This window comes from Mastigoproctus giganteus, chromosome 11, assembly GCF_048544385.1.
Source record: "Mastigoproctus giganteus isolate SK-2022 chromosome 11, ASM4854438v1, whole genome shotgun sequence".
Taxonomy (NCBI): domain Eukaryota; kingdom Metazoa; phylum Arthropoda; class Arachnida; order Uropygi; family Thelyphonidae; genus Mastigoproctus; species Mastigoproctus giganteus.
This window is the reverse complement of record NC_143585.1, coordinates 24,072,057-24,092,573: the sequence shown is the minus strand read 5'-3', so window position 1 is coordinate 24,092,573 and position 20,517 is coordinate 24,072,057. Positions and strand designations below refer to the sequence as shown.

Below are 20,517 nucleotides of genomic sequence, written 5' to 3'. Positions count from 1 at the left end.
TGAGGCAACTCGCTGTGAAGGTGTTCAGCGGTCTATATTCAGTAAACAGTACTTTTCTATCTGGATAGAGAAATGCTGTTTCTTTTGAAGAAGGGTTTATTTTATTTGGAGTTTGTTTTTATTTTGAATCAAAGCCACTTGTCGTGAAAGTGTCAATTGTTCTGTATACGAGATTTAGACCATAATAGAGAGAGCAGTCTTTTCTGTTTTTTTTTTTTTTTCATATCCATATGTCGTTCATAAAAGAGAATAGTAACATAAGAAAGTGATCGCCTTGCTGCCATACTGTGAATCTGCTACAGTTCATCGTATTATGTTACCAATAGACATTGCATTATGGCCTCACAGCGAGATGTGATTTCGCATGACTGTATATTTAATGGTCTGATGTAATGTGCTGAAGGCCAGATTTGCTGAGACTCAGTGGAGCAATTTCTTCAGTGCATCGGGGGAGAGGAAGGAACAAGACAACTGTGGCTGATTGGTCCAGAGTCCCAGTGTCTTATTTTAGTCTCCAACATATGTGCGCCAGAGCCCAGACTACAGTACATTCAGCCATTGCCTTACCGAGAAAACTCGCCTTGCGGATGTTCACGCCTCATCGCTTAAACTACTAACACTAATGAAATAAGATAAGATATACGAGTTGAAAAGGTTTTAGACCAATATAGATCGCAAAGATTTTAGTGAAAGATAATATTGCCAATCTGTGCTGTGGCTCTTCTTGTGTGTTCACAGAAAATTACAGATTTGTAACTGTATTCTTCTTTGGAGAGGGCGTTGAAGTGTGGGGGGTGAATGAAGATGGCGACTGTTGAGAGAATCAAATAGTGTGCAGTGATTGAGTACCTTCATTTAACGGGAATGTCATTAAAAGAAATTCATGAAGACATACTGCAAACACTAGGGAAATCTTGTCCTTCATACGCCACGGTCAAAAACTGGATTGCAAAACTTAAGAGTGGACGAGGTAGTGTTGAAGAGGCACCCCTCAGTGGGATGCCTGTTCCCGTGTCGACACCTGCAAGTGTGGATGCCACCTGATCATGCAAAACTGCAGAATAACATTGAAGCACATTAAGACAACATACAACATCACCGATGAGCGAGCTCACGATATTGCGGTGAATGTTTTAAGTTTGTTTGGGAATTTTTTAGGCGCATCGGCGTCTATGGCCATAGTGCGCTAGAATGGCTAGAATGTTTTAAGAAGGTTTCGTCGAGATGGATCCCTAAAGCGCTGAATGCTGATCAGAAGTAGTAAAGAGCGAAGTGTTGTCATGAGATTGTGCAGCATTGTGAAGCTAAGGAAGCTCAGTTTTCGGGGACAGCATGTCACTATGGACGAAACATGTGTACTCCACTTCGAACGTGAAACAAAAGAACAATCGAAGCAGTGAAAGTATCTCTATTCTCCCCCTCCTAAAAAGTTTCCAATGCAGAAATCGGCTGGGAAATCATGACATCCGTCTTCTGGGATGCAGATTCATGGTTGATTTTTCGGAACGAGATACCACTATCAATCCCGAGTAATATTCTGACCTACTGAGACGTTTCCGCGAAGAATTGACGCTCAAGAGGAGCGGAAAAAGTTGGCCAAAAGAGTCATCTTCCATCAAGACGGTGCACCGGCGAACGCAGCATTGGTGACTCAGTCAACACTACGTGACTCTGGTTTTGAGATATTATACATCCGCCCTACTCATCGGATTTGGCTCCATCTGACTATTTTCTATTTCCGAATCTCAGAAAGGACAGAAATTCGACAGTGACAATGCTGTGATGGATGAGGTCAACAACTGGTTTGAGTCGAATTACGAATTTTATTTGTGTGGGTTACGAAAGCTAGCGGATCATGCCAGGAAATGTGTTGACTTGAGCGCGGGGTGGGGAAGGATAACTATGTTGAAAAATAAAAAAAAATAAATGGTTTTTCACTACTGTCCAACATTCCAACAATGCGAAAGGATCTGAACCTCCCAAACACTTCCTAGTTCATTTTACAAATATATGTGGTCTCAGTTCTAATCTCAACGATGTCAATTTCCACTTGCAGTCTGCCAAACCCCATGTACTTTTTCTGACAGAAACTCAGTTATCAGTTGATTCAACCACTGCTTATCTCAGTTGCCCAAATTATTCGCTGGACGATTCCATTCCCCTCAAAGGTGGTACTTGTGAATATGTCCGTTCCGATTTTCCCTGTAAGAGACTTGGTAATTTGGAATCTCCTCTTTTCGATCTTCTCTGGCTTAAAATCTCTCTACCTCATTCTGTCAAATTCATCTGTTGTCTTTACCGTTCTCCTAACTCCACTAATCATTTGGAGCTATTTGACTTCCTCTCTTTGAATTTGACTTTCTCCAGTCGAACTTTCCTAACAGTGAGTAATTTTCCTTGGTAATTTTAGTGTTCACAACTCCAACTGGCTTCCGTTCTCTAATCACTCCGACGCAGCTGGTCGAGATGCTGAGGCTTTTGCAATTACTAATGACCCCGCACAGATTGTTCATTTACCTACCAGAATACCTGACAATACTTACCATACAGCCAACACGCTTGATTTTTTTCTCACAAACAACCCTTCTAAGTACATGGTCAAAGTGAGTAGTGCTTTAGGCACCTCAGATCATAACTTGGTGATTGTCTCTTCTCCAATGGAGCCTTTATCTCATGGCTATTCCCAGCCTCGTGTTGTTTGGCATTACAAGAATGCAAAATGGGATGACCTGCGAGATTTCTTTTCTTCTTTTCCTTGGTCGGATTACTGTTTCAAAACTTCTGATGTCAACGTTTGCTCAGATCGTGTCAGTGAACTTATTCTTGTAGGAATGGAATTCTTTATTCCACATTAAAATCTCGTCCTTTATCTAAATCTTGATTTTCCAATAAATGTGCCAAGACTGTTCAAGATAAGAATGTTGCATATCATAATTAGCTTGTTTCCAATTCTTCAGTTTCATTTTCTGCCTACACCAAAGCTCGCCACAATTGTAAAGCAGGTTTTAAGCAGTCCAAACTAGATTTAAACCAGCTAAGAGTAGAAGACTTGTTTCTTGCCCTAATGGTAGCCGAGCATTCTGGTCTCTTGCCAAAGCCACTGGCCACAACTTTTGCCCATCTCTGCTCCTACCTCTGTCAAAACCAAATGGTTCTAGTGTCACTTCAGCCAAGGATAAAGCTGACTTGCTACCATCCCATTTTTCTTCCAACTCATGTAATAATGGCCTTAGTAAAACTCCTCCCACCATTCCGAACACGCTCCATTAATTGCTTCCTGTGGTCTTCCGTCAAAAGTATGTCAAAAGGATTTTGACGAATCTTGATGCTAAGAAAGCTCCAGGTCCTGATAGTATTTCTCCTCTTGTTCTCAAAACTTGTGCTCCTCAACTTACTCCTGTTCTTTGCCGCCTTTTTTTTTCGCTTTCTTATTCCAAAGGTGTGTTTCCTTCTGCTTGAAAATTTGCTCATATCCAGCCAGTTCCTAAAAAGTCAACAAATCCCTCCGATCCAATTATCATCCCATTGCAATTACCCTTTCTGAAGTAATTCAGAGATCAATTAACCGCCAACTCTTAAACTACCTAGAAACCTTCCATCTGATCAATGATCGCCAGTATAGATTCCGTCAGTGTAGATTCACTGGTGATATTCTGGCTTATGTTACCCATTTATGGACTAATTCAATGGAAACGTTCGGTGAAACACAAGCAGTTGCTCTTGACATCTCAAAGACTTTCAATCGTGTTTGGCATAAAGGTCTTCTAAACAAGCTTCCATCTTAAGTTTGCCAACTGTTTTTTGTAATTGGTTATCCAGTTTTCTCTCTGACCCTCACTGAGGGTGATGGTAGATGGCTCTCTCTGTCTTCGAACTTCTCCACTAATGCTGGTTCCTCCCAAGGCTCAGTTCTTTCTCGCACTCTTTTCCTCTTGTATATTAATGATCTTCTTCCATTGACCGGAAATCCTATCCATAGTTTTGCCGATGATAGCACATTGCATTCCATCTTCCAGTTTGAGAAACTTTGCCCTGCTCAACCAGCTTCAACTTCTCGAATATCAGCTACCAATTCCTTAAATGCCAATCTCCAGGTAATTCTCCAGTGGGGGCAAAGACAACTTAATTGATTCCAATCCTTCTAAAACTCAGTCCTGTCGTATATCTCGCAAAAAATATTCTTCTGCTCCTCTGCTTATCTTTGGTGACACACCGATTTCTAGGTAAGATTTTTCGCTATTTCGAAAGGGTCACTCACGAGCTGGATTTAGGGAATAATTTCGACATTGTTTATTTAGATTTCAGCAAAGCTTTTGACTCAGTCCCACATGAGCGGTTGCTTTATAAGCTGGAACAGGTTGGAATCACTGGAAAAATCCTTAGATGGATAGAAGGATGGCTTCAGGGCAGGAGGCAGAGGGTTGTGATAAATGGCTATTCCTCAGATTGGGTTGCTGTAAGAAGTGGGGTTCCCCAAGGATCAGTATTAGGACCACTGTTGTTTTTAATTTTCATAAACGACATTGATGAAGGGATAGAGGGCGTGATGTCTAAATTTGCAGATGATGTTAAAATTGGTAGAGTAGTTAATGATCACTGTCAAGCTGAGCTTCTTCAGAGAGACCTAGATAGACTTCAAGAATGGTCAGAAAAATGGCAGCTGTGCTTTAATCCAACAAAGTGTAAGGTATTACACCTGGGAAACAGTAATCCCAAAATAACTTATTCACTTGGTGGAGTTCAACTAAACCCAATACTGGAGGAAAGGGACTTGGGTGTTACGATACGGTCAGACATGAAATTCTCTGAGCATTGTAAACAGGTTGCAAGGAAGGCCCATGGTGTCCTATCGATGATCTATCGAACTTTTGCAAGTAGAGATAGGGACGTGATAATCCCATTATATAAGGCCTATGTTAGACCACACTTGGAATACTGTGTTCAAGTATGGAGACCGCACCTAAAGAAAGACATCGAGCTTCTTGAAAGGGTGCAAAGAAGGGTAACTCGCCTGGTGAGATCGGCAAAAGGGCGTCCGTATGAAGAAAGACTTCGAATATGTGGGTTGCAGAGTTTGGAAACTAGACACCTTAGAGGAGATTTGATTGAGGTGTTTAAGGCTCTGAGAGGCATCAGTAAAATGAATGAGGACAAAATTTTCAAGATTATAAATGATGCTAGAACTAGGGGACATAAATTCAAGTTACGCGGGGAAATGTTTAGATTGGACTGCAGGAAGTTTTATTTTAGCCAGCGAGTTATAAATTACTGGAATAAGTTGCCTTCATGGGTGGTAGAGGCCGACAGTTTGGGGAAATTCAAAGGTCATCTGGATAGTACTTTCGGGTAAGGGAAGCGCATAGGATGATAGGATTAATTTCCTTTTTATTTAATTTTTAATTTCATTTTATTATTTTTATTTATTTATTAATTATTATTATTTATTTATTTATTTAATTTTTGTTTTTATCATTGTTTTGTTCGGATTTTTTTTTTTTTTTTTTTTTTTTTGGCTGGTGCAGCATAAGCCATAGGCTTTCTTGCACCATACGGCCGTTACTAATACTAATACTAATACTAAGATGATATATCTCTTTTGGGGATTACCCCGACTTCCAATCTTTCTTGGCACTAGCACATTCTTTCTTTGCACATTTAAAAACATTAGAAATATTGCTTCCTCTGTATTTAAAAAACTTGGTTTTCTCTTTCGTTCTCTGGGTTACTTTTCTTCCAAACAGCTGTTCACTCCATACAAATCGCAAATCCTCCCTACCATGGAATATCGTTCCCACATCTGGGGAGGTGCTCCCAAAACTTCTCTCGGGCTTCCAGATTCCATTCAGAAGAGGGCAGTTAGGTTAATTAATGACTCATCTCTAACAGTGTCTCTCTCATTGTCTTCTATAATTCCCGCTCTCTCTTTCAAAATAGTCCGAACACGTGCCGCCACCAGCCAACATCCATTTGCTGTCCAACTTCAAACTCATAAGAACCAACTTTTCATCTTCCTAGTTTATTCATTCAACTGCCGTTTTCTGGAACAACCTTCCTTCATACGTATTTCGTGAAAATTTCAGTCAACAGATGTTCAAGTCTAATGTAAACATACAACTTCTCTGGTCTTCTCAACCTCCAACCCAAGCACGGTACTAAAACTTCTCTCGGGCTTCCAGATTCCATTCAGAAGAGGGCAGTTAGGTTAATTAATGACTCATCTCTAACAGTGTCTCTCCTGAATTGGCTTCTATAATTCCCGCTCTCTCTTTCAAAATAGTCCGAACACGTGCCGCCACCAGCCAACATCCATTTGCTGTCCAACTTCAAACTCATAAGAACCAACTTTTCATCTTCCTAGTTTATTCATTCAACTGCCGTTTTCTGGAACAACCTTCCTTCATACGTATTTCGTGAAAATTTCAGTCAACAGATGTTCAAGTCTAATGTAAACATACAACTTCTCTGGTCTTCTCAACCTCCAACCCAAGCACGGTACTAAGTTCTATAGGTTCTAATACCTCTCGTGTTTGGGGTTTTCATATAAAAAAAAAAAAAAAAATCCTTCTGTGAGAGGCTAGACACTTTTAAACCTCCCTTTCTGTTATGTATTGTTTTAATTTTATTTTAAATATAGTTTTTATCCTTTACTTAGTGTTTTATTAAATACTATGTCATTTTTCAGATTGGTGTATTTTATTGCAGCTATGAATGATTTTTTTCCCAATCCACAAATCAAATTCGAAAAAAAAAGGTGCTTTTTTTTTTTAATGGTGAAAGTCTCGATTTGAATTTTCTCGTATATATTATCGGTGTTTACCTTGTGCTCAATGCTAAGTAGATTCAAATGAAATCATTTGGTTGTTACTTCTTTGACTCTTCGTTTCCTTCTTCTTTCGTCTCTTAAGGGTTATTTCAATGAGATTCGAAGTGTCATTGTCATTATTATGACGAAGCACGCATTACCAATGACGGCGTCATGGCTCGAAACACCACATCCGGTAGACGCCCAATAAGCAGTAGCAATAGAGGTTTTTTTTTATCATTATTATTAACAACAATAAAGTCAGTTAGAAACTCCTCCTGAGGGCACAGATCTTTGTATTTGTTGTTCGGGAAGTTCCTCATACAAATTGCCTTTGTCGAGGAACTTCCGGTGTTCGATAAACTTCCACTACTAATAAATATAAGATTATTTCAGTGGATTGTGTTCAAATACGGCTGTATATTTTTTGTTAATTAATTTTTAATTGCATTATTATTATTATTATTAGTTTGAAACCTTGCTTTGCAAAAACAGTTTCAACTTCTCGATTATCCACTACCAATTCCTTAAATGCTAATCTCTAGGAATTTTGCCGTGGCACAAAGATAACTTAGTTGATTTAAATCCTTCTAAAATTCAGTCCTGTCTTATATCTCGCAAAAAGGATTCTTCTGCTCCTATGCTGATCTTCCATGACACTCAGATTTCTTAACAAGATCGCATATCTCTATTAGGGATTACTCTGACTTATAAATTCTCTTGGCATAAACCCATTACAAAAATATCGCTTCCTCTGAACCAAAAAATTTTTCTTCCAAACGGCTGTTCACTCTGTACAAATCGCAAATCCGCCCTACCATGGCATATTGTTCCCACATCTGGCGCGGTGTCTCCAAAACCTCTCTCAGGCTTATAGATTCCATTGAAAAGAGGACAGTTAGGCTAATTAATGACCCATCTTTAACAAAGTCTCTCCGCTCTCTATTTCATAGACGTTTCTGTTTCTGCTGTTTGACTTTCCTATAGATACTTCCATGGAAACTGTTTTTCTGACTTAGCTTCTATAATTCTCGCTCTCTCTTCCAAACTCGTTCGAACATGTCCTCAACCATTTAACATCCATTTACCGTCTTCAAACTCACAGAACCAACTTTTCTTCTTCCTCATTTATTCCTTCAACTTCCATTTTCTGGAACAACCTCCGTTCATACGTATTTCCTGAAAGTTACAATCTACAGAAATTCAAGTCTAATGTTAACAAATATCTTCTTTCATTTTGTCAACCTTCAACCCATGCATGGTTGTTGTTGTTATTATTGGATTTTAGGGGCATTAGCGACTAAGACCATATTGCTCCGTAATACTGTCTGTAAATTGGGTGTGTTCTGTGGTTGATTTTCTGTTTGTTGGACGAAAAACCCGAGTTTCCGGGATAAAAAACCATGCAACCCTCGCCTGAGACCGGCGCATTCAGCCACGTTGTGAAAAAAGGCCATAAAAATTTCTCCCGTCATCGACAGGAGTCGAATCCAGCCCTTTTCTATCCGGTGTGGGAAGGACGGCGATTCTCCCAGTGTGCTACCCATGAGGTCCCATGCAGGGTATTGAGTACTATAAGTTCTAATACCTCTTGTGCTTGGGGGTTTCATTAAAAAAATAAAAAAGTTTAATTTCATATTGAATAGAATTGAATTCGAATTCAATGAAAAAGTAGAATATTTTAATTCCTTATTGATTAAAATGTTATTTAATTTTTGATTTATTAATCTGACTGTTTTATATCGTCTTTGAATTTTATATCCATCCATCCATCCGTCAAATTCCGTCTCCTCGTCTGCCAAGAATTTCCCTCGTCTCGCTTTTCAGCCAGTTCTTCTTGCGTCCATTCCTCAAAGTTCTCTATTCACGATTGTCTGGGGTACCCTACTCCTCCTCCTTTTTGCCATCTATTTTTCCTTCTATTAATACTTTCTGTATGTCATTTTTTCTCATCAGACGTCCCATGTACATTATTTTACTTCTCTTTATGTGTTTATTACTGTACGTTTAGTACTTACCATTTCTAGTACTTCTTCGTTTGTCCTCGTGGGTAGCATAGTTGGCATAATCACTGTCCACCCCACACGACGTGTGAAAAGAATCCCATCAAACACGTGACGAATTTTTTATTGGTCTTTTTCGCAACGTGGCTGAGTTCGTCTGTTTCAGGTGAGAGTTAGATGGTTTATTCTCCCGTAAACTCATTATTTCTTCCAGCAAACAGCAAACTGACCACAGAAGAAACACAATTTACAGACGTAATACTCACATCAGCCAAAAAAATACCAACCTTCATTCAGTATCGAATCGGACCCACTTTATTTCGAATAACAGCAAGTGTTCGCCGGAGCATGGATTCTATAAGTTGTTTTAGTGCGTTTTGGACTAATCATAGCCATTCTTCCAGCAAAATATTGCGTAGCTGCGACAAAGTTAAAGGAAGGCGACTTGGTTGCCGAACAGCTTTCTCCAGCATAACTCACACATTCTCAATAGGATTGAGATCACACATGAATGTAGGGGCCAGGAAAGATGGTGTAAATCTGTGTCATATTCTCCGAACCATTCTGGCACGATGTGCTGTTGCGTTGTCATATATAAAGTGGCCATCACCTTCGAGATAAAAGTGCAACATTGCAGGGTGCAATAGATCTGATACAAAATTCATTTACTTCCTGGATGAAATTCGACCTTCCACTGATATCAATCGACCTAGTCCTTGCCAAGAAAACATTCCGCCTACAGTGATACTAAATACCAATTTTTAATGAAAAATATATTGGAATTGACCCCCATCAATCTCATCACCTCATTTTGATTTTCGAAGGCTAAATGTTCGCCCTTGTGGGTAGCACAGGTGGTATAATCACCGCCTTCCAAATATTGGGTGGAAGAGATCCGAATTGGAATCCCATTAATGACTCGAGGAATTTGTAAGGACGCTTTTTCACAATGTGGCAGAGTTAGTCGGTTTCAGACGAGGATAGAATGGTTTTTCCTCCCAGAAACTCTGGTTTTTCTTTCACAAAACAGTCAAATCGACCAGAAAACACGCAATTTGAAGACACATTATATAAAGCGCAATATGGTCTAAGTTGCAAATGAGCCAAAAACCCTATAACAACCAATCAGCCCTTTCGTGGGTAGCATCGATGGATCACCGTCGTCCACACGCCAAGTGTAAAAGACCTCGTTCGAGTTACGTCGATGACGGAAGAATTTTTATGGGGCTTTTTCGTAATGTGGCTGAGTTAGTCGGTCTCTAGCGAGGGTTGCATGGTTTTTTCTCCCGGAAACTCGGGTTTTTCATCCAGCAAAAAGAAAATTGACCATAAAACACACGCGATTTACAGACAAGATACACGGAGTAATATGCTCTTAGTCGCTGATGCTCCTAAAAGCCTGTTACAATAACAACAACAACAACAAAAGAGGTATACATTTCTGCGGAGAGCAAACAGCGACATCTTCTGTTAACGAATAACCACAGTTGATAAAAGTGAATTTTTGCAGCGCAAGTGGTGACATCTGTTGTCGATTAAGTGAACATGGCAGTTAATATATTCCATTAGGAAGAAACTTCAAGTTCTAAATTGTTCTACAATGATTATTATGTTTATTACCATTGAAGATTTTCATATTTAATTTTTCATCGATATTTTTATCTGTTTGAAGAAAAGTTAGGCCTAAATTAGGTATTAAAACTTCAAGGATTGGTATACACACATACAGAAGCTGCTTGTATTGCAGAAGGTAGTTGTTATCGATAGAACTGACCATGTTCGTTACTTTCTCGTGACTTATCTTGTTTTAAGTTCACTTTAAACGTGAGGCCAGTAACCCAAGGAATGCGGATGAACTAACTGACTACGAAGACAGACAAGAAAGGTCTCTTATTTGATAGCTTAAATCGGGAGGATCTAAACACGATTAGAAAATCACGAAGGTACCATTGTTTCAAAGAAGCACCTGCCATCCGAAGTTGTTATGCTGAATGCACTTTTATTTAGAACGGCCTTCTTGCGATAGTCCTGCCCACGCATTTCCCGTCATGCAATATGCTAATGAAAATAGCGAAAAGTCAGCAGAGGTCGTGTCTTGAAATAATTCATTACACGAAACGTGACAGGAAAAAAGTATTAGACTACATTTAAGGTTATTTTAATACTGTTCTAAGTTAACTATATTTTGCTTTCTTTGTTGAAAGAAGAAAGAGAAAATTGAAAGTGAAGAGGAAATGTCAGAATTAGATACGCCAATTAAACAATGGATCGCATTTAAACTTATTTATCTGAATGCGTTAATAATTAAATTGAAATTGTCTGAATCTATTAGCATAAAAATAGCTATTTATTTTTAATGGAGGCTATATATAGAAAATTTTCAAAAGGCTGTTGTTGTTGTTGTAGTTGGGTTTTAGGAACATTAACGACTAATGCCATATTGCTCCGTGTATAATTTGCGTATGTTCTGTGGTCGATTTTCTGTTTTCTGGATGAAAATCCGAGTTTCCGGGAGAAAAAAACCAGGATACCTCCGTCTGCGACCGACTAACTCAGCCACGCTTTGAAAAAGCGTCCATAAAAATCCATCACGTCATCGACGGCACTCGAACTCGGGTCTTTTCCATTTGTGGGAAGACAGCTATCCTACCAACTTTGCTACCCACGAGGGCATTTTCAAAAGGCAGGGATCATTAAATAAAATCAAACTACCCTCACGTAAGCTGAATCAACGTCTTTTATTACAGGCGTGTAACCAGAAATTCATATTGGGAAGTGTAAAGTATTTGTTTTGTTAATTAAAAAATAAATAAGCGATTATATCCCCTATACTATTTAATTTAATATTTCAAATACAAAAATCCAACTATTATTTTACTTATTAAGTATAGTGATGATGATGATAGTGATGAATGCTGACCTCCAGCCTATTCTCCAGTGGAGCAAAGATAACTTAGTTGAAATTCAATCCTTCTAAAACTCAGTCCTGTCTTATATCTCATAAAAAGAAGGATTCTTCTGCTCCTATGCTTATCTTCGATGACACCGACTTCTAAACAAGTTCACATATCAGCTAGTACCCCTATCAGATATTAGAAGTCAGGGGATTGCCCTGACTTCTAATCTCTGTTGGCATAAGCACATCACAAATATTGCTTCCTCTGCATAAAAAAAAACTGGTTTTCTCTTTCGCTCTCGGCGTTACTTTTCTTCCAAACAGCTGTTCACTCTGTACAAATCGCAAATCCGCCCTACCATAGAATATTGTTCCCACATCTGGGGTGGTGCCACCAAAACCTCTCTCAGGCTTCTTGATTCCTTTCAAAAGAGGGCAGTTAGGTTAATGAATGACTCATCTTGAACAGATTCCCTCCGCTTTCTGTCTCATAGATGTTCTGTTTCTGCTGCATGACGTTCCTATAGATACTTCCATGGACACTGTTCTGACTTGGCTTCTATAATTCTCGTCTCTTCTGTCTCTTCCAAAGCAGTCCGAACTCGTGTCGCAACCAGTCAACATCGTTTTACTGTCCAACTTCAAACTCACGGAACCAAATTTTCTTCTTCCTCATTTATTCCTTCAACTTCCGTTTTCTGGAACACCCTCCCTTGCGGAGAGTTCACTTGAGTTGTATTATAGCTTCTAATACCTCTCGTGCTTGAAGTTTTAATAATAAAAAAATTTTATTTTTATTTCGTAATAGTAACCGAAAAAAATTCATACTCTTTTACTATTATCCGGTTGTTTTTATAAATAATCATAATATCAGGCTTCTTAAATTGTCTTGAAGGTGAATGGTGTTTCTTAAATAGTTTTATTATTTTTTTAAAAGCTGAGAATGATCTTTCGGCAATGCAGGCTGTCAGAGGTAAAAATGGTGTCATAGTTTTCAAAATTTTGTTACTCTAATAATAGAGTTGATTATCCGGTTTTATAAGGATAGTTAGGCTACATCTTGATTACTGCATCCACGTCTGAAAACTTGATTTTAAAAAGGATGTGGATTTGTCGGAATGGGTTCAGAAATTACCAGGTTTGAAATTGCAAGGTCTGGAAACTATGCACCTGCGAGGAGACCTGATTTCAGTTTGTTTAGAATAATGGATACTTTTCACGATATACACTTAGTTCACCTGTATACAAAAATACAGCACAAGATACGAATTTAACATTAATGTACAGTAATCAATAATATGCAACTATTTACAGTTTAGAACAAAAGAATAAAATATGTATGTAAAAATTGAAAGGCTGAATTTAAATACTGTAGTTAAGATTTTGAAAGGCTGATTGAAATATTTAAGGCTTTGATTTCAATCAGCTAAATATTAATGGCACGTTCAGACAACACACATAAATTGAGGAAGGATGGCTGCGCCGTTCTCCATAGTTCCTGTGTTGAGATCGCCTATATTGATGTTAAAGGGAGTTGAATCTATCTTTCTAAAACTAAATCAAACGATCACTGATGAAAAACTATAAAGATGTATTTTTGCATTCAAGAAGACAGAATATCAAGATATACAGAATATACAAATGTATATAATGGTTTTATATATTTGTTGTTTTAGTTTTCATTTTCAACTCTGATTTCACATTTACTGACTTCACTCACCCTCTACATCGCAAAGCATTACAAGATGCCTGACTCCTGTAAGGTGTCAGGCAGCTTTAGGCACCCTGTTAGTGGGACCAACTGATGACGTTACCAACAGCAAATTCAAAATGGGAAGCATTCAAATAATTTATCTTGGAAGCTACTAGGCTTTATATACCAACTAAGAAATATTGTTCAAGGTTTAGGTCTAAATGGATGTCAGATGAACTAATGAGACTACTGAGGCAGAGAAGAAAAATGCATGGGATACATATAAATTAATGGGTGACATGGAAGCCTATGATAGATTTAAGATGGTCTGTAACCACGTCACAAAGGAGATTAGGCAAGCAAAGGCAGATTATGAGAAATCCTTGGAAAAGGATGCAAAGAAAAACAGAAAAGAGTTCTTTACCTATGTAAACTCTGGAAGGAAAGGGATGAATGGAACAAAGGGTTGCTCTTACGAAAAAAGGCTTAAGTTTTGCAAATTACAGTGTCTGGAGACTAGGCACCGGCGAGGTGATCTGATAGAGGTGTATAAAGCCTTGAATGATTTGAGCATGCTCAATGCTGACGGGATTCTTGCTCTTGCTCAGAATAATCACATGAGAGGGCATAAATTCAAATCGAGGAAAGACAGATGTAGGATAGATGTGCGGAAATTTGCCTTTAGCCAGCGGGTAGTTGGTAGGTGGAACAGACTTCCATCCCTTGTTGTGGAAGTTGATAGCCTAAATAAATTTAAGGCTCAGCTGGACAGGTATTTCGAACGAACGGGGGGGTGGCGAAATGGGAGTGGGTTTTTTTTTTTTTTTTTTTGGCTGATGCTGCATAAGCTTGCTTTCTTGCATCATATGCCTCTACTAATGCTAAATGCTAATGGTAAAGGTCCGCCCGTAAACATCACATGGTACATTCACGGTGCATTTTTTATTAAATTTTCGTTCATGACGTAACTTGTCATGCAAAGAAACATCCTTCATGGTCTTAGTTTTCAGCTCGATGTACATTGAATGGCCACTTTATTAGGTACACCTATCTGATAGCAAATAGCCCCACTGTTAGCCCTGAGAACTTCGAACAGTTAGTTCATCCCACAAATGCTTAATTGGATTCAGATCTGATCACTGGAGTTGATTGAATTCACTTTCGTATTCTTAGAACCCAGTCAGTTCAATACATTCGCAGATGGATACACTGCAGCTATGGAGGAATGCACATAGATGGAAACAAATTACAGATAACCATACGTTGCTCTACTGATATCGATGGGTCTAATGTGCATAAAAAAATGTTTCCACACACCATTACACTGCCACCACTAGCCTGCACTGTTTACACCTGTAAAATAGGACCATGGAATCATGTTGTTTTCTCCATGATCTCGTTCTCCCATCGACCTGAAACAGCAGGAACCGAGATTCGTCAGACCAGGCAATATTTTTCCTATCCTTCAAATTACAGTGTTCCTGAGCCCACTGTAAACGTCCCTTCTAGTTTTTTCCCCCTGAAAGGACTGCAACTCGCTTCACTAATCCGCTGCGATACCCTATCAGTGACAAGATATGGAGAATTGTGCGTTCTGAAATATCTTTTTTGGTTACCACTGTAGTTGCCATGACTTGTTACTTGACTGTCACCTACCTGCGACCTGCTTCATATAGCAGGATGTAGACACGTGTTGATATATCCAGAGAAAATAATCATATCATGGAGAGGGTGGCTGTACCTAATAAAGTGACTATTTAATGTGGTGCAATAGCAAAAATGCTTAGTGTATTGACTGTGTAAAACGAGATAAATTAATATAATAAAAACTTAGTTTTTATTTGAGTTACAGTACCTTTGCTGCTTTACAAAATTTCATGTTTTGCTTTTATTATACATTTCAGCGTTCTTTGTAGCCGTACAAACCCTTTTCACGCTTGGGTTTGTCTTTTTGCTCCTCGCTTGTTTGCTGGTTCTGGCCCTGGTACTGTGTCTTGCTTCCGATAAAGATGTTGTTACACTCAGATGCTTGAGTTGCCTCAACTGTTTTGCGGGTGAGTAATGTTCGAATAGATGATCAAACTAGTTATTAATAAAAATAATAAATACATTTGTGTGTATAATTTGGAACTGCATCGTTGAGTCAATCGAATTACGCGATAAATCATCAGCGGAGGAAATGTTAAATGCTGCACCACACGCGGATAGGGTTCAAGTAAGAGAGGCGGAGACACTGAAGGACTTAAATACTGGTCATTGTAATGTTAAACAACTATCGATCAGAGAGAAACGTTTGCAGCTGCAAAGGAGAAAAAGGTGAAATTGCGTATGAGAATATATACAATGTAGGAAAGAGAGAAAGGAGCACTGAACCGAAGAGAGAAAGAAGGATGGGGGAGAAAGAGAAAGAAGGCGTTAGAATGAGAGAAAAAAAATGGAAGTAAAAAAGGGAGAGAGAGAGAGAGAAAGGGGGGGAAGAGATAGGAAGAACGAAAGAAAGGGAAGGAAAAAGAGGGAGAGAAAGATAGTGCGTAAGGGAGAAAGGGGGAGGGAAAGAGAGTGGGAGGGAAAGAGAGTGGGAGAGAAAGCCAGGAAAGCGAGAGAAATAAAGAGAGAGGAAACAATGAGATCGAAAGAAATTAAGAACGAAAGAAAGGGGAAAGAGAGCAAGAGAGAGATAGGGGTAAAGAGATAGAACGAGAGAAAGATAGGAGGGAAAGAGCAAGATATGAAGAACAAAAGAAAGTGAGGGAATGAGAATGGAAGAAAGAGAAGGAGAGAGAGAGATTGAACTAAACAGGGAGGGAAAGAACAATGGAGAGTAGGGGGAAAGAGAGGAGAGAGTGAGTGAAGTCGAAAGAGAGAGGGAAAGAGTAAATAGAGCGATAGGAAGAGGAATAGGAGGAAGAGCGAGATAGAAAGAATGAAAAGAGAGAGAAAAGAGGGGGGAAGCAGACAGGGATAGAGAGAGAAAGGAAGGAGTGAGTGAGTGAAGTAGAAAGGTGGGGAAAGTACGAGAATCATAAAGAAAGAAAGTGAGTAAGGGAATGAATGAGAGAGACAGGAAGCGCGAAAGAAAGAGAGGGAAAGCGAGTATCAGAGATAGGAAGAACGAAAGATATGGAGGAAAAATAGTAAGGGGGAGAGAGGGGAAGAGAAGATGTTATACTGACAATAAAATAGAAGGGAGAAAAAGTGAGAGAGCAACGAAAATAAGAAAGTAAGAAATTATAACAGGAGAAAAAACAGAACGAGTAGAGAAAGAAATAATGAGGGGGAAGAGCAAAGTAAGAACGGGATAAAGAGTAGGCAAGAAGGGGGATAACAGAGGAAAGAGAGAAAAAAGAGCGGGAGAGAAGAGAATGAGAAGGGTGAATGTGAGAAGGGGAAGACTTGGATAACAGGAGAAAGAAGGAGCAAGAGGAAGAAGAGAGGTGCAGAGATGGCGAGAAAGAGAAAAGGGAGGAAGATGAGAGGAAGAAGGGGAGGGTGTGCGGGGAAAGGAGGAGAGAGAGAGAGAGAGAGAGAGAGAGAGAGAGAGAGAGAGAGAGAGAGAGAGAGAGAGAGAGAAGCAAAAGTAGGTAAGAAAGAGGCGGCAGAGAGAGAGAGAGAGAGAAACGAAAGGGAGCGGTAAAGGAAGAAAAGGAGAGACAAAGAGATAAAGAGCAAGAAGTGAATTGGTTACGACGAGAAGAAAAGAGGAGAGAGAGAGAAAGAGAAAGAGAGCAGTCTAAGATTTATATTTAAGGAGGAAAAAGTATTAATAGAAATTTAAAAATAACAAAAGTTGCTTTGAAGGAAGAATTATTAAATATGTTGAGTCTGATTTTCCAATTGATGATCTTACATTTGTTAAAATTCGTTAAAGAATTTGCAAGGTTTTTTATTCCATCTTGGAATAAAAAAAGTGTAACCTTAACCTAAGTAAATTAACTGTCGATTTGATTTTCACAATTCATACGTTTATACTAAAATAAATCGATAGGTAAATTATTTGCTGCTACTAACAGTGTTCAGTGGCTTTTTGTGCTATAGGGAGAAGTGCAAGTTGTCTTCTATAAGGACAACATCGCACATTCCATTAAGACAGTTTTCAGCAGCACTGCGAGCCGCTTCAAAACTGTGATATAAAAGTATTGAAAATGAAAACGTAGCCACAAATTATACAAATTTACTGGTGAATAAAACTCTTCATAACCTCATAATAATATGAAGGCCACATTGAGTTTCTGTTGATGAGTGGTGAGATCTGAACCTAGGTCTTTATCCAAAAGTATCACGTGAAAATACTGTTACACCACTGAGCCATGATTATGGGAGCTCGTGCTTCGGGTGCTGCTATATCGGAAACGATATGGCAGCACTCGAAGAATGGTGTCTAAACAGGTCAAACCATCACCCGCCGACAGAAATGCAACGAATTATGCAAGGTGGATGTTCGTGGTGAGCGAAGGGTGCAGCGCGTTGTACGCGCTCAAAGGCAAGTCACTGTGCGAGTTGGCATCGCAATACAATCTGGAGAATGTAATAACAATATCCCAAATGGCTATATGCCTCACCTCCAGACGACTATAGAGTTCCATAGCAGACGACCCAAGAGACACCCTCTCCTCACCACTGATCATTGTCGGTGGCGAATGCTACGGTGTCAACAACACCCTGGTTGGACACTGGACTGAAAACAAGTGTGCTGGTTAGATGAGTCCAAATACCAAATACTAAAAACCAAATAACAAACATTTGTTTGTTATTTGGTTTTTAGGAGCATTAGCAACTAAGGCCATATTGCTCCGGGGATATGCGGTGGTCATTCCCTGACCTTTTCGCATCCTCCGTATTTGGTGGTCACGGGCTCGAACCCCGGTCTAATCAAGGAGCGTGTGCTACGCACTGCCGCTCCTGCCCACCTGGCTACAGAGGCGCCACACGATGACAGACCCCTTCGAGTGTGGCGCAAGCAACACGAGTCCATGGATCCATCATGCATAGTGTCCGTTATCCAGGCAGATGGCGGTGGTTGCTTAATATGAGGTATGTTTTGCTTGCAAGAACTAAGACCCCTGGTGTGTATGGACCAACGTTTCACTGGCGAAGTCTACCGGCAGCTCTTAGGAAACCGCGTATACTCTGCAATGTTGAATTTTTTCGCGGACAGAAACGGTGTCTTCCAAGACGATAATGCGCCATGTCATCGGGCCGGCACTGTGCACGAGTGGTTCGAAGAACACAGTAAAGATATCACCCATCTTGATTGGCCTCCAAATTCGCCTGAACTCAATCCAGTTGAACACCTGTTTTGGAGCGTATGGATACGTAACCATCATCTATTCCGACAGTGTGGAAAGCCTTGCAGATAACATGGCTGCAGATCCCTACGGACGTTTTCAGGCATCTAGAGGAGTCAATGCCTAGGCTAAAAGCAGCTGTTATCCGTACGAACGTTGGCCCAACACGGTTTTTAGGTAGGTAGTCATAATTCAGTGATCACTGAGTGTACATTCCGCTGCTCCAGTGACATGCCTACCCCTTTTCTCCGTCGTTCTGCTGATTCTGGATACCTATTGGCAATGTTTCTATAAGATTTATTTCTAATATTTAGTTTGTGTTATTTTTCCAGTTATTGAATTCTAGTATAATTTGAATACACGATATAAATTGAAACTGTTTGTGATCCATAGGTGTCTGCACTACCATATCTGTCATTACTTTCGGAGCCCTGGGAGACGAACGAAACTGGATGCCAGATCCTGATCACAATTTTCTCTCATGGTCCTTCGGATTTGGAGTAGTCGGTGCTGTGTTGGAGATCTGCGCTGCAGCCTTATTTTGGGTAGAATCCAACTTATCTCGAAAGCGACACAAGAAAAGGCAACAACAAGTATTTACTCTTAACCAGATGCAAACCAAAGCATGAATTTAACCACTGATTTGGGATGCAAAATATTTGTTAAAATTTTTGGAAAAATATTTCATCACAAGTGTCCTTTTTCTCACCGTTTTCGACCGGATATTGATGAAAGAATGTTTTTTAATCCCTAAAAAACAATGGACGCTTCTTTTTCTAATAAATGGCGAATCACTTAAAATATGAACAAATAACACACAAATGTGTAAAAAAAAAAAAAAAAAAAGGCCAAATGTAAATCACAAGTTGAATTTCAGGCCATTTTTGTACATAGAACTTTTACTCATGCCAGATGTTTTCTTACTAAATGTAGTGTATGGGTGTGTGCGCACGTGAAAAAAAGGGAGTACTACATATGGAGTTAACCAGCGGTTTGAAAATTGGCTAATTTTCCTTATTTTTTTTACAATCCCATACATTCTTAAAATGTACAGTGGACATAGTTACCACTAAAATGGATAGACTATATAAAATATAAAAACTTTAGCCACAATCGTGGTACTGGTACAATATAAAATATTGTACTAGGCTCGTTTGAAAAGTTCATTGCCTGAGTATAGAGTTTATTTGCGGGGTCTGATAACGTGTTACTTGTCAACGTAGTCCCCTTTGGAGTCAATACACTTTTACCACCGATGCAACAATAAATTGATTCCAGCTGTGAAGAAATTTTCTCTTGGACCTCCAGGAATGCATCCACTGTAGCAGTGAAGTCACTGTCGGTGGAAATGTGGATGCCAGCCACGTATTTTTTCAAATTAGGAAATACTTGAAAGTCCAATAGTGGTACATCTGGTGAATATGGGGATGGTCTAAGATTTCAAATTCGCACTAATGCAGTGCAGCCATGGTAGTAACAGGCTTGTGAGCAGGCGTGTTGTCCTGATGGAATGACTCCTTTGCTGAGATTTCCCGGCGTTGGTCGTTCATGTTTTCACTCAAACCCCTCATAAGGTCTGCATAATATGCCCCTGTGACTGTCTAGCTATTCTGAAGGTAATCCACTAAAATACTCCATCAGCATCCCAAAAAACAGATGCCATTGCCTCGTCAGCAGAAGAAATCGACTTGGCTTTCTTGGGAGGGGAGAAGAGCTTTGTTTCCACTGTTTGAACTACTCTTTTGTCTCTATCTGAAAGTGATGGACCTACGTCTTATCCATGCTCACATACCTCGCAAGGAAATTTGCTGACTCTGCTTGAAAACGATGAAAATATT

The 20,517-nt window shown here is 39.4% G+C and overlaps 1 protein-coding gene across 1 annotated transcript in view; it reads left to right on the top strand.

Annotated features, from left to right (window-relative positions):
• Positions 1–19,497, top strand: part of LOC150077806 (uncharacterized) — a 47,876-nt gene extending 28,379 nt beyond the window's left edge. The window contains exons 2-3 of the mRNA XM_090385475.1: positions 15,299–15,448; positions 19,073–19,497. Coding sequence (XP_090241601.1) covers positions 15,299–15,448; positions 19,073–19,308 — 386 coding nt within the window. The 3' untranslated portion in view covers positions 19,309–19,497. The remainder of the gene's footprint in view (positions 1–15,298; positions 15,449–19,072) is intronic.
• Positions 19,498–20,517: the final 1,020 nt, after the last annotated feature.